The sequence below is a fragment of the Anguilla rostrata genome, chromosome 19 (assembly GCF_018555375.3).
Source record: "Anguilla rostrata isolate EN2019 chromosome 19, ASM1855537v3, whole genome shotgun sequence".
NCBI lineage: Eukaryota > Metazoa > Chordata > Actinopteri > Anguilliformes > Anguillidae > Anguilla > Anguilla rostrata.
This window is the reverse complement of record NC_057951.1, coordinates 10551764-10566766: the sequence shown is the minus strand read 5'-3', so window position 1 is coordinate 10566766 and position 15003 is coordinate 10551764. Positions and strand designations below refer to the sequence as shown.

General features: G+C 51.8%; 1 protein-coding gene across 1 annotated transcript in view; it reads right to left on the bottom strand.

Annotated features, from left to right (window-relative positions):
- LOC135245803 (SH3 and multiple ankyrin repeat domains protein 3-like) overlaps nt 1–15003 on the bottom strand; it is a 176311-nt gene that overhangs the window by 104199 nt on the left and 57109 nt on the right. The window contains 2 exon segments of the mRNA XM_064319086.1: nt 11779–11850; nt 13938–14141. Of these exon segments, the coding sequence (XP_064175156.1) occupies nt 11779–11850; nt 13938–14141 (276 nt within the window).

Below are 15003 nucleotides of genomic sequence, written 5' to 3'. Positions count from 1 at the left end.
ATTCCACCCCAGGCACAGCTGAGAAAACGTTCTCCCCCGAAATCGCCTTCAACACACAGACCCCATCTGTGACTCTGCACCGCACGCCCTCATAATGAAACAAACATTTTCCTGAAAGGAAGAAAGAAAAAAAGCTGAACTTGTAGTGCTCTGACCTCGCTCCGTCGGGCGCAGGGTCCCCTGGGGCTGTGCCGCATGTCGTGCCGCATGCTGTGCGGAATCGCGCAGGCTCTCTCTCTCGCATGCGCGGGCGCCGGACGCTAATGCACGCTCGCTGGACGCCGGCGGCTAGCGGCTGCGGGCCGCTAACTGCTGACCGGCCCCTTTTCCCTTTTGTGTTCCGCCCATGAACGCGCCCCCGTGCCCCTCGCGCCCAGGCGCCTCAGTTCTGTTCATTGTTGGGCTCACTGGGCTCTGGTACCGGCACATTCGCCCTCTCTCCTCCCCCCCCCCAACCGCCATTTTAAATTTCCACTTATCTATTCTCCTCACTTTCCCTCCTGTGTACTTCATTACCCAGCCTGCCTTGCTCTAATCTACCTGCTGCCTCTTCCTACACATTCTGCTCCTCTCTTGATCGATGTGCCTCATCTCCTCTCAAGATACGGGAGTTAATGGCTGCACTGTGTGCCTTCGTTGATCATATGGAAATACTATGACTCCACCCTGTCTACATGGGATGAGAGTATACTGTGCAGAAAAAGCAGGTTTTAAAAATACTGTACCAGCAGTGCAAAGGACTGAAAACCAAATACTTCCAGAAGACGCATTATTGAATGGCAAAAGCAAGCCATTTACAGGGTGGATCATGCCCAAGAGCTGAGCTCAGTGAGATCTCCCCCGTATAATAAAAGACAGGAAACACTGCAGTGAAACATGCTTCAGATCTGCACTGTTGAGCTTTATCTTGGTGTCATGCGCCTTTCGCGAAAAGCCAATTCCACAGCAGGCGGGCCCCACGATGGGGGTTCAGGTGCTTCACAAGGGGCATCCAGAGGCTCTATTCATTCCCTAACATTAACCTTGATTTTGTTCACAGACTTTTAGTGTGATCAACAACAACATTGTGCAACTAGTGTGCGGAGCCAGTGAGAGGGAGAGAGGGAGAAGAGAGCAGCGGGCTGGGGTGGGCGGAGGCCATGCTGAAGAGCAGAGGATGATGGGAATGTCAGGAATGCCGGGCGTCATCAGTTCAGGCGGCTGAAAGGAAAAGCTGAATCAGTGGCAGTCATGCGCTGCAATGGGGAGGTGGGGGGGGGGGGGGCGTCAACAGGGGGATGGACGAGTTGGGGCAGGGGGGAGACCGCCGGTGATTCAATGCTAATGCTATGATAACGTTCGCACCACCACAGAGACAGAGAGAGAGGATACAAGAGAAGAATGTGAAAGAAAGGGAGGGATAGTGAAGAGATGTAGGGGGTCAGTGAAAGAGTGAAACAGGGACAGGAGGCAGGACAGCACAGGAACAAGGTTTGTAAGGACACACAGCAAGCAGAAGCCTACTATCCAGGAGATAGATGATTGGCTATTCACTCCAATATCCCTGCTGAAGGAGGTCATCTATTGGCTGCTTACTCACTGATGGGTGGGGCTTATAGTATAACTAGTCTACTCACTCTGCATGCTTGTAAAGAAACTGAGCCATTTGCACATGTTGAAAGGGAGAGCAGAGATGTAATGGAGCTACAGCATGACCCATGGTCACTCAGCACATGTCCTAACAGGTGGGGTTTTACACTCCCCCATTGTGTGCCACAGCAGTAACCTGCAATAGGCAGACAGAGTGAGCACATCTTTCTCTAGCGATGCAGCTCCCGCACGTTTCAGGTTCCAGGCTTTTCCCCAAAAGCAATTTCCACACTAATGTGCCGAGGCAGCCTGGCAGGTACTGCAGCAGCCCAGAATGCACTGAAATCCTAAAACCAGGCAGGCTGTGAACCGGGGGCGGGAGAGGAGAATGCACACCGCGCCGCTACATTGTTTGCCATTACAGCAGCGCTAATCCCACCATCACTCTCCCGTGTGTGGGAGGGCATTAGGCAGGTAGAGCACACAGCACTCTGCTACCACTGCCCCGGCCCAGTCAGGCCATTCACACAGCACAGGGGCAGTAATGCTCAAAACAACCGTGTGTGTGTGTGTGTGTGTGTGTGTGTGTGTGAATGAGAATGTGTGTGTGTGTGTCTGTGTGTGTGTGTGTGTGTGTGAGCGAGCGTATGTGTTTGTGTGAGTGAGAAAGTGTGTGTGTGTGCACGCATCTGTGTGTGAGAGAGTGTGAGTGTGTGTGATGGGGAGGCTCTAATGTGCCAAGGGAAAGGTTGGTGGAAGGACATTAATGCCTGTTGGCGATGGCAGGGCCTGCTTTCATGGCTGTTTACTTCCAGTCCCCACTTCCAGCCATGCTAGTCATAATTACAGGCAACAGCCCTGTCCGCCATGTTTATACAGGACTCTGTGCATGCTGGGATGCTATTTGGTTAATTAACCCTTTGAAGAGTACGTTTTTGGAATGTTTTTTTTCTTCAAAATTCTAAGTCAGTGCTCTAGAACTCCATTGCTTTCAGTTACCAGTTGAGACTGACACATCAGCATTGGAACGTCCAGAAGAAGATTCTACATATTTGTGATCTTAAACCTTAAGGGTTAATGGCTGAATGGTGCCTGCATGTGACCTCAGCTTTACACATACTTACTATCCTTCATTAACCTAGATGTTTCCATTTTTTGCACATTACCTGTCCATGGTCATCTATTCTACACTACATGAGTACATAAAAAATTAATAAGGGATACGCTTGAGTCTTAACAGAAGGAGAAAGGGAAACACTACATTAATTAATGCGAAAGCTGTACTCTGTGTCCTTGACATCAGACCATCTGTAACTAGGGCACTGGGGATTGAGAGTGCGGACCAACATCCTTTTTTTTATTTTTTATTTTTTTTTATTTTAATTCACTAAACTCTACAGCTGTGTCCTGCACCCATGAGCACTGAACAGACCTCTGCCTCTAGGCCGGAGCCTTGATTAGTGGAGGAATCAGGTGTGCTGGAGATGGAACACATCAGACACCTGGATCCAGCTGGGGGTACCCGAGGAGAGGTGTGGGAACCACAACTCCGGGCACCTGTGATAACTTTTCTACGGACTTTCATCAAAATCCCCACCACGTACAGTCCATATTAGAGACCAGAAACCCGACAGACTTTTGCCATTTGTTCATGAACGCTTGTTATTATATATTGTGCTCTGTCCCTGGGGGACAAGAGGACCACGGAGCTCCCAGTCCAGCGCTGCGTCTACACCTGCGATGAGTCACTGGTGGTTAAGAGAGGCGTCTGAGGCAGTCGGCCCCAGACTGATTCGGCCAAAACTCTGAGTAGGTGCCGGGAAGGATATGATTAATAGGAGTCTCCCACCGCTGAATTCATGGGAGACACACGCCTGTGTCATTACGCACCGTGCAAGTTCTCACACGCACACAGACCAACACCTGACAGGTGAAACACGGCTTCACAGCACCCGCGGGTACGTCGAGTACGGGGCGATATGCCTGCACGTTAAAATGGGGCCACAAAGTGCCTCTTTCATGAGCCAGCAACAACACGACATGCTCAGGACTTCATACCCCTGTTCTGCGGAGGAAACTCAGAAATCCTCCAAAAGAAAACAAAGAACATATTTATGCCCCACACCGCGAGGTGCATTCGAGCATCCTGGCGGTGATGCGTGGTGCCGGGCCAGCGGGGTGCGGCTGAAGTTTGGCCGGAGACACGCGGGCCGTTTGAGGCCGACTCCGTGGCCACCGGAGGCGGGTCACACGGCCAGGAACGTTTCCGTGGCTACAGGGGTCACCACAGCGAATCCACACAGCGCCAGAGTCGCATTACTGACAGAAGCCATTAAGGATGATCCGCACCAGCGAGGCCATCGCAACAGAGCTGCCCGAGACTGGCTCCAAGAACCGCGCTCTGATGCTGCAGAAATTATGGATCAAATGACACTTCAATCTTCATTTTTCATGCATTCACTCTAATGTATATTAAGCACACAAGCGCGAGCACGTGCACGCCGATGCACACGCACATGCACACAGACATATCAATGCTTCTCAATAAATGCACACAGACATGTCTGACTACTAATTCCATGTCATTGTGGCCGTGGGTTTAAAACAGAGGCATTGAAAATGACAAGCACTAAATTTAAAAACATTATTGAATCTAAAACACAGCAACTATTTGCAGTCAGTTTGAGTCCAAGGAAACACTTCAGAGATGTAAAAATAAAAATAAATCCACCACAGTCACCGGGACATTTTCACATGTGACTGAAATACTGCCTTCTCCACAAGTTCAGCGCATCAGCGCTCCTCATCCATACTAATGCCATCCGCATCGCCCAGCTAGCCGGAGCGACAGCGCCGGACTACACGTCCGCACGGCACCCGAGGCGCCGCGCCAAAACCCCCTACAACCCCCCCACCCCACCCCCTTCCCTCCAATTTCAAGTTGTAACACCGCTAAAAGAGCGGTTTGGAGACGAGGCGGAGGACACGCGGCGGCGGGCGAGCGGCGGGCTAGCGTCCCGCGGCGCAGTGCTCCAGCGGAATACGGCACATTAACATTCCAGGAGAGCGGGTCTGTTAGGCTCTGCTACAGACGCGGCGCGCAGCGGCAGGCAGCAGCGGCAGCGGTGGCGGTATCAGCCGCGTACGGGCGAGAGCAGGGTACCTTACTGTTGGGTTTGGCTCGCCGGTCCTTCCGCCGCGCCTTCTTGCTGTGTTTTTTCTCCTGAGCCTCTTTCCTCCCCAGAGCTGAACCCATCTCCGATCATCAGGCTTGGCATCCGCGGCCAAAACAGCATCCACATGGCCAGATCCCCGGCTCTCCCCCTCCTCTCTCGCTCTCTCTTTCGCTCTCTCCCTCTCTCTCTCTCTCTCTCTCACTCACACACGCTGTCTCCCTCTCTCACACACTCTCTCTCTCTCTGCCCCTCTCTCTCTCTCTCTCTCTTTCTCTCTCCCCTCTCTCTCCAGAGTAGCACGCGTGCGAGAGAGAGACGGAGTGGAGATTTCACGGGGTCCAGGCGCAAACAGAGAAAGAGAGAGAGGGAGGGAGGGAGGAGGGAGACAGAGAGAGAGAAGCAGGGAAGAGAGGGAGGAGGGGAAATGATGGTGGTGGTGGTTAAGGGGGGGGGGTGGTTGTAATGTCTAGGAGGGAGGTGGGAGGGGGAGCAGCAGCTTCTACAGAAACAGCACACACACACAGACACAAGCCCACACACACACCACAGTCCACACAACCACGCCACACACACAGACACACACACGCACACACACGTCTGAGGCAGCATTGGGATTCCACTCAGCTGGCCCAGGTCTTCCAGGGGCTGCCACTCTCGGGGAGAGACGGGCTCCTGCGTGCTGATTGGCTGGAGCGGGTGCAGCTGTGCACAGGTGGAACTCCCCAGCCAGTGAGCGGGAACAGCTGGCCTGTGGGGGGGTGGTCAGCTTGTCTCTGAGCAGTTCGGGGAGACTGCAGCCAGATTGTCTTCAGTACTGCACTCTTTGCTCTCTCTCTCTCTTCCCCTCTCTCAGTCTCTCTCTCTCTCACTCTTCCCCTCTCTCTCTTTTCCCATCTCTCTGTCTCTCTCTTTTCCCATCTCTCCCTCCTCACTTCAATTTCTCTTATCAGAAAAGCCTGAGAGCGTTTTTCCTAAAATGTTTGTCTGAGTGCTTCTGCAGTACACACACACACACACACAACCCTGTCTCCTCTCTCAGGTGTGTGTGTGTGTGCGCACCTGCATATGCGAGCGGAGTGTACATATTTGAAGAGAGCGGTGAAACGATGCGGGACGCACAGGCGGCCGTGGTCGGGTAGTGTTAATGTCCCCTAACGCGCAGCGAGGTGTTCAGCACAGCTCCGCTGCGGCAGAACCCACACGGAGGCAGAAATCAGTAACTCAGAGAGCAGAGCAGCGCCGTGTGCTCCGCAGAGTGCAGCAGCAATGTAACGTAGCTCCAGGGCAAGCCGATGAGGCGAGCCCGACCAAATATGGTCGACCCTTCCTGTCCCGTGCTTTCAATCGCATCATCGCAATACCAACGGATGTAGACGGAGCGATCGATCGATTGATTGAACGCCTGGCTCCTCAATTATTCTCAATGATCAAGCATCCCAAGCTATGTTATATACAGGATCTACATCCAGAGACATTTAAAAAAAAAAAAAAAAAAAAAAAAAAAAAAAAAACATCTGTTCCTAAAGGAACAAAAGCCTTGTTGCGTCAAGTGCGGTGGAATTGAAAATGCATTTCTCCACATTCATGTCTACAGGCAGCTTCTATCATCTTATTTCACTTCCCCCGAAACCGCACCGCCATCTTCCACCACCGCAGAACTACCCAGACATCTCATCCAATTAAAATGGGCCAAAAAACGTGTCAACCAGTAAAGAAGGCATTTAATTGATTAATTGCTTAGTGCAGGAGCTGAGTGCACATCCTAAAATAGCACACGCGTGTGTGTGTGTGTGTGTGTGTACCCCAGCAGTGGCTGCGCTCAATTTGTCTTTAATGGCCATTTCAGCAGAGTGGGGTTTGTGTACAGACGAGGGCAGGGGGCTGGAAAATTCATTTGAGCCGCGACCCCGCCACGATCCCCACGGCAACCCCTCCAGACAACACCCATCAGAGCGCAGGGCTTTTTGTTCTTAAATGGCACGCCCCCCGCCCTGTGTGAAAAGCCCTTTGATGTTTGTGTAAGGCAGGCAGGTCTGAGGACAACCTCCTGACACAGGTGGGCCCTTTAGAGTCAGACAGCTGCAGAAACAGGCCTGTGGGGGCAGAGCCTGCCTCCATACCTGCTCTCTGATCTTATCCATCTCACCACGTAGCGAAATGCAGGGCTGTGGGAGGCTGTGCTCTTCCCCTAATGGGCAGGGAGGGCCTGCCCTGCGCTCCCGGATCGGATGCTTCTGAGGACTGTGCGCCCTTTGTCTGACCCAAAGAAAGGGTCCTTTTTTTTTAACCCGCCCCCACAGGTCACATGATCACCCCCACCCCCAGTCTGATGGGTGCGGGCGTGCACACCGTCTCTTGTCCCCCCCCCAGTCCTCTTAGATAAGAAAAGAAATAATTTGGGACAGAGGAAATAGCTGTGTGGGGGAAGGGGGGAGGGAAAGAGAGAGACTGAGAAAGGGAGAGCGAGAGAGAGAAAGAAAAGAATAGTGGCGAGCATAGTAGGCTAATGCAAAGTAGGCTAATGCTTGACCCAAACGCAGGCGGTGCAACCCGGCCCTCTGTAGAGGCAGAAATAAAGGCCTAAGGAGGGGGTGGTGGGGGAGGACACTGGCTGTGGCCCAAGAGAGGCAGTCAATACGACGAATGAAAAACGGGACGTCAATAAGATAAGGAGATTAGGGGTGCTTATTGAGAGGGCCTGCGCGGGGCCAGCCAGCGTTCAGGGTGGAGAGGGTTCATCCCGCCGGCACTGCGGGCGGAGCTGCTGCCGCCGCCTCTCCGCCACCCTGGCTCGGGTTTTTCGAAACGCCCTCTTCCTCGAAGAGAACCGGTTTTGACAGCGCTGGCGCAGGATCATTAAAACATAGCAGAAAACACTTCACGCGAGACGCAAGAGCCGACACCTTTCCCTGCTTGTGATGCAGCGCGAACGTGTCTCCGTGCCTCATTTGGATACTGCAGAGGATTTTTACCTGCACCTTATATTATGCTATGCAACTTCCCCATATTAGCATCTGCACTGATTTTAAACAGGACAGACCATGAATGGTGGACTTATGACTGTACTAGGATACTGACACACAGTGTGTCTGTACTGGGATACAGACAGCAGTGTGTCTGTACTAAGATACAGACAGCATTGTTTCTATACTGGGACACAGACACTCAGTGGTCAGAAAGAGAGAATGCCCGCCACCAAGACGAGACTCCCTGGTACCTGCAGACCCAGAGAAGAGAGTAAAAAAGACAAAGGTCAAGCCCTGACGCAGCAGAGCTACAGACCCATCCAATAACAGAACATCCACCCTGTGACTGTTTCGGACAAGCACAGACCTCTCCCGGCACTCAAAATGGCAGCTGTGTCACTGGACTTGGACAGCATCCGATGGCAGGCTTTAACCGCTGCTGTAATCAGCTGCCATTGGAAATGAACGAGTCCCACACTGTTCTAGATCCATGGCACCTGCCCAGACAGGGGAAACGAAAAAGCAATTGACTAAGCAATAGCATTATACCGGGCATAAAGACAGAGCCATGCGCACGCCAGTGCTACTGCTATGCCAGCTTTGTTATTGTCTTATGCCACAAAAACACATAACGCAGGACAGTAAACGATGCACAGTGCGAGTATTAACCCAATACTAACCCCAGCGAGTAGTAACCCAGTCTTTCCTACGTATGTGTTATGTTGGGGGTCGTAATTTTGTGTGCTCTATTACTTCCATTTGGATGTATTACTGTAACGCAGGGCATTCCCATGCTTGCGGTTCCTAAGTGACAGGGCAGCATCGTTTACTATGAACCTGCTTTTCAGTCGCAGCATTGGGGGTTTTATCTGGAGTCTAGGAGCAGCCGACAGGCAGCTCCACAGCACCGTTTCGTGTATGGACACTGCGTTTCTGTCGATGCCCCAAATAAAATATTGTGGAGAAAGAGAAGCAGTTCGGTACCTGTCGTGTGCAGATTCCAAATGTGACCTAAATTTCAGACGGAATTATGCATAAAGTAAAAAATGTAGCAAAGGCAAGCCTTCAACAAGTCTGTGAAGAAATTTCCTTCCTGTGAATATGCATTGCAACGTGCCCAAAAATGTTTTTCTGGGGGGTGAATCAGTTCAGTAGCTGTTATCCTGGTGTGTTATCTGCTAAGGGGGGGGCAGGTACTGGGATGGGAGCCCAGCTCCAGCTCACTGCTAATTCAGGGGAAGCCCAGCAGAGCACCGGTGTGCTTCAGGAGCGCACAGACACGCCGCCAGGGATTTTGGGGGCCCCACGAAAAGATCACCAGTCTGGGAATTTGGAATCATCCTCCCCCCAAATGCCCCACCACCCCAAATCCACAGCCCCTGGGACAGTGCGCACTCATCTCACAGAGACGAGACCCAGCCTGAGGATGACAGCAGCGTGCTGCAGACCCGCCGGCTCGGCACGCCGATTACTAATGCAGACAGCAGCCCGCCCCATCATTAGGACAATGACAGAGCAGCGGGGGCCTCTGCCCGGGCCTGTGCCTTCTCCAAAAACACCGGCCTGTTCCCGCTCCGGAACAATAGGCCTTGTGTTTGGACACAGTCCAGGGCCTGTTCCAGCACAGAGGCACCACCTGAACTGTTCACACTCATAGCCGTTATGCAAACAGCAGCGCAGCTCAATAAAAATGCGCTGGAAGTTGACTCGCTGAACTTTCCAACTTTCCGACTTACCGGCTATTAGTCAAACAATCCAGAGCCAGCGGACCAATGAGCAGTCACGCCTCAGTCCTGCTGACGGGCAGAAGGTAAGTGGAGTGGTGGGCTTGGTCAGAGCTTGAATGGTAGACCTCCATTTCGTTAGCAGATGATGATGAATTCAAGTCTGCTCCTGTTTTTCCCCCCCACAAACTCTGTTTGACACATTTATCAATGGTCACCAAGAGCCCAGCCAAATTGTGCAGCAGAGATGCCGACACAGACCTGCACTGGTACAGACCTGCTGAACCACAGACCTGCACTGGTACAGACCTGCTGAACCACAGACCTGCACTGGTACAGACCTGCTGAACCACAGACCTGCACTGGTACAGACCTGCTGAACCACAGACCTGCACTGGTACAGACCTGCTAAACCACAGACCTGCACTGGTACAGACCTGCTAACCACAGACCTGCGCTGGTACAGACCTGCTGAACCACAGACCTGCACTGGTACAGACCTGCTGAACCACAGACCTGCACTGGTACAGACCTGCTAAACCACAGACCTGCACTGGTACAGACCTGCTGAACCACAGACCTGCACTGGTACAGACCTGCTGAACCACAGACCTGCACTGGTACAGACCTGCTGAACCACAGACCTGCACTGGTACAGACCTGCTAAACCACAGACCTGCACTGGTACAGACCTGCAAACCAAGACCTGCTGTACAGCTGTGAACCACAGACCTGCACTGGTACAGACCTGCACTGGTACAGACCTGCTAAACCACAGACCTGCACTGGTACAGACCTGCTGAACCACAGACCTGCACTGGTACAGACCTGCGCTGGTACAGACCTGCTGAACCACAGACCTGCATTTGCACAGCCCTGCTGCTGAATAAGCCACAGCTGCCTGATTTACAGCCACTACAGTCTTATCTCCATGCTGCCAGTTCCCTCTGCTGTTTGCAGAATATTCTTACACCCAAACACCCACACACACACCTCCACAAACACATGCATGCGCACATGCACACGTACACACACACGCATCCATCCTACACAATTTATTGGTCATGTGTCCAAAATAAAAGCGAAGAAAGAAAAAAAATCATAGGCAATATGGCACTTAAAACCCAGACAAGCAGATGCAGTTACAGTAAATAAAGCAATTAATCACTTGCGCAGTGCCACTTGTTTTTAATATTGTATATAATCTGTAAAACATGAAAATTCAAGAGGCAGAAATGTAAAAACACAAGCCACAGCATGTGTTTTTCATTACTGGGAGACATTGCAACAGCCCCTGACCCACCACGACTTTTCTTTCCACTGGTGACAAAGCAGTCAAAACAATAACCCTTCACACACGTCCAACTCAATTTTAAAGGCATTTTGATTGATTCCAATTTTCCATCGGAGAAAAATCAATCACTAGCAAAACGGGACAAACGCTGTCCTTGTCGCTCGGCCTGTAATGAGGACAGCGCGTGCGTACTGTCAAAGCGCGGTCGGCCTATTGCGATTTTTGGCCTTGCAAAAACACTGCACCAGTCATAAGAGAGACAAACGGCAGGGAATCCAGGCTCTTCCTCCGGGCAATCGCATGCTTCAGAAGGGGAGAGGCTGCGTTTGGCCTGCTGACCCGCCTGAGCGCGGGGGGCTGGCGGGGTGGGCGGGGGTCACACGCAGGTGAGCGGAGATGAATGGCGGTGTGCGAGCGGGCGGGCGGGGCGCTCGTTTAGTTCCTCGCCCCAATCGCAGCCCGTCTGCAGGGCTCCTCAGGGACCCCGCGATCGGTCGTGATCAAAGCCCATTCTGAGCCTCCGCGCGCGCACACATCAGAGGAAGAGGACAGCCTTCATCTCTGCTCTTCAGCAGGGAGCGGGGATCAGGCCGCGAGCCTTTTCAGGACAAACAGCCGCGCTGCGTCACGAACAGGAGGTACGGCGCCGTGTGCAGCTGCTTATCTGTGTGGATGCGCACCTGTAAATCTCTGATGACGGAACACGCCCTCAGCGATATTGGGCGAAGGCGTTTCTAAGGGGAGGGGCTGAGAAAGCAACAGACAGAGATCCTTGGAGACGAGCGCGGCAGGGCCAACGCGACGGGCACTTTCACAGTCTCAGACCTCCGGCATCATCAAGGACCACATTACCCACAAGCCCTCAGACCCAGTCACACCCACACACATCCCATCCACAGCAGCTTCAGCCTCACTTCCTGTTTGAAGGCCCTGGCGCCTCGCACCCCGGGGTCAACAAGCACAGTGGCACAACAGCTGTGGCACAGCAGGCCCAGCGGGACGGGGGTATGGACAGGGCCGGCACAGGCCTCTGGGGCCTCTGCTCTTACCTTGGTGTGGAGCCTGGCCAGCTGCTTGTCCTCCAGGTGGGTCTGGGTGTAGACACGCCTCTTGTAGCGGAACTGCAGGGGAACGAAAAAGACAAAAAACCCAGTCACTCTCCACCCCCCCTGGAACTCGGGACGTCCAGGTCAGTACTCTCAGTCCTCATTACACAACGCTTTCTCTCATCAAACATCAGCGCTCCTCTCACAGCAAGCCAGCGCTGAACGGGGTGGAATTTGGACGCACAGCTCTGCACTCCAAGCTCCAAATGGCCACTTACTGCAGATTTGGGAGACTCATCACGCGGCCGCGTCGGAGCGCGCGCTCTGCTAATGGACAGCTTAGAGCAGCGCAGAGAGAGGCAGCGGGGTTTTCAGAGTAATTCTGTCAGTCAGCGAGCGGAGCGCCACGAGCAGGCAGCTGTCAGGCTTCAATTAATCACCCGAAACCCGCGGCTGAACGAGAGCCTGCAGGACTCAAGCAGCCCGGGCCTACTCTAAACGAGCTGGGCGCGTTTCCTGCGTGCGTTACACTGCACGCGTCTGCCTGCGCAGGACGCGCGGCGCCGAAGCCAGGCTCGCACTACACCACCACACAAGCCCGCACACACAATTCAACTGGCCTGGCTCCACATAATTAAGATTTATAAACTGACCGGATCGTACTTTATCCAGCCTGATATCCCCCAGTACAGTGGAGATCGCTGCAGGAAGTCATCGCTCTAAAAAAACGGAATCTGTGATTGGCTGCCTATGCCACAGGCAATGTGTAGTCACATTGAGTGGCACTTGCCATTCTGCCTATCAAATAAATAAATATAATGCCAGCTTCACCTTCACCAAGGGAGACAAATTAATTAAATGCACATTCATGACAACACCAATGGAGAAATTCCCCCTTTTCGGCCTCTTGAGTACTGGTATTGCCACAGTATTCATGCTGACTGCATATGACTTCCTCTTGTATAAGCACAATGACCTCACAGGGACCTACGCCGAGTCTGACAGAGAGCCGGCTGTGCGTTTGTCGGTTTGAAACAGCCGCCGAATCGGAGAGGAATATGGGATCTGATCTCCTGCGGTTAACGGCAGTGTGTGAGCCACCTCGCAGCACCGGGCTGAGAATGATTCAGTGTGAAGGCAGGGGACCTTCAGACAACCTTTATTTTCTGTGTGTGTAAACAGAAGCCACCGCAGTGCATTTACACATTTACAACGGTCCAATAAATCCAGAGTTTCCCGTTCGAGCGCAGCGAGAGCGACCCCGAGCAGGGCGGCATTCTTTATAACGGAACACAGACTCGCCCCCAATCACCTGTGTAAGGAGCTTACACCAGATATTAGCAAAAACAGCTTTAAATTCGAGCAAGCGGAAGAGGTGTGTCCTATTTAACGCAGCATCTTCCTGCCTGGCTATCTTGGGCTGTCTGAGTGCTAAGGGGTGAACATCGCTGCTGACAAAACATTTTAACGCAACATTTTTAATCTCCAGCTTGAGAGAGCTCGTTAAGACTGGCTGTTCCATCAGTCTCAGCTTTCACAGAGAGCACACATTTGCATGTGAAATGGAAAACTTCACAAACAATTCAAATATTACTCCAAAGCGCTGGTAGTCACCACCCCAGCAGAGTGATGCAGTGGGTACTGGCTCTGCTCTGAAATGCTTGCTGCATAATAAATCGGGCATGGTGATGATGAGCCGTTTTTGCTTATTAATTTTAAATGACACCGGTCAGGAATCATGAGAGGAAGACCTAAGACAAAACTGGAAATGACATTTAATGTTCATCCTAAATGATTAATAAAGGGCAACATCCTATTCGTACTCCTGCGAGGAGGGGGGGCGGGGGGGGGAGTTAAGTAAGTCCCAGGATATTTAAAGGTGACAGCGCTGTGACTGCTGGGTCAGATTCCAGATTCCACACGCTGTGTGAGTGAAGGTGAAGGCCAGTGCCAGACCCACTGTGCTGCCAATGATTAGCCACATTCCACAGTCCCCCTGGCTGTGGGAAAACACCTCCTAACCACCGGCCACCGTTAGGCTCCGCCCCTACGGACATGACTGACACGTGAATGCACACCTCTCAGCCACAGGGCAGGGGGAATACCTGGGACAGGGCCCTCCTTACATGGGACAGGAGAGATAATGGAGGGGTGCTCCCTACCTCCAGATATGGGACGGGGGCGACCACGGGGAGGGGGTACTCTTTGAGCAGGCGCTCCTCGTCCAGGAACTTCCCGGCCTTGCCGTGGTGGGCGGGCTGGAACAGGCCGTAGTTGAGCACATCCTTCAGGCTCTGGTTCAGGCTGCACAAGATGCGCTGCTTGGAGACCCAGACGGGGGCTTCTGTGTGGAACTTCATGCATTTCTGCAGAGAGACAGGCAGGCAGGCAGACGGACAGAGACAGACAGACAGACACAGACCGTTAATGGCAAATTATTTCCAGCAGTTCAAATAACATTCATAGATTCATGGCAACCGGATTTAAAAAAATAAACTAAACAACCTATTGCAAAAAAGATCTGAGTCAAATGTGCTATCTGAAATACTTTAACATTTTAGACACCAAGTACAATTCACCAGCACCAGTAAATATTTTCTCTGGGAATTATTGATTTTTCCTCATATGATTGTATGTATGTTTCTCTTAGAAACATTTTATTTTTAACTACTCAGTGATCTCAGGAGTGTTATAAGACATTAAAGGCATCTAACTGAAAATCTAGACTCTGGCCTGTAGAGCACTTGCACAGAGCAGCCACATTGTGGAGCCTGTGCTACAACATGCTGAACACTGAGCCAGCCATTCATATCCCTGTCTTAGTGCTTCAGCAATCCGCAACAATCACCGTGGACTCCTCCATCACCCACCCTATGAGGTGTGACATCACAAATATTAGATTAGAATGCTGCCAACTGAACATTCCAGTGCTGATGTAACAATCACTACTGGTAATGGGAGAGCAGTGGTGTTCTAGAACACTGACTCAGAATGTTGAAAAAACATTCCAAAAACCTACTCTTCAAAGGGTTAATACCGTCAAAACCACACACAGATACGCTGCCGTTTCTTTTTTTAATACTGACTGTTATGGAACAGTAACATTAGAAACTGAGAAAAACCACACAGAAATTTATATTCTTAAAATATACTCAAAGAAAAAAGATAGACTGCAAACAAAAAAAAAGGAAAGAAAATGTGATATGCCCGGGATTTTAGAAGAAAAAT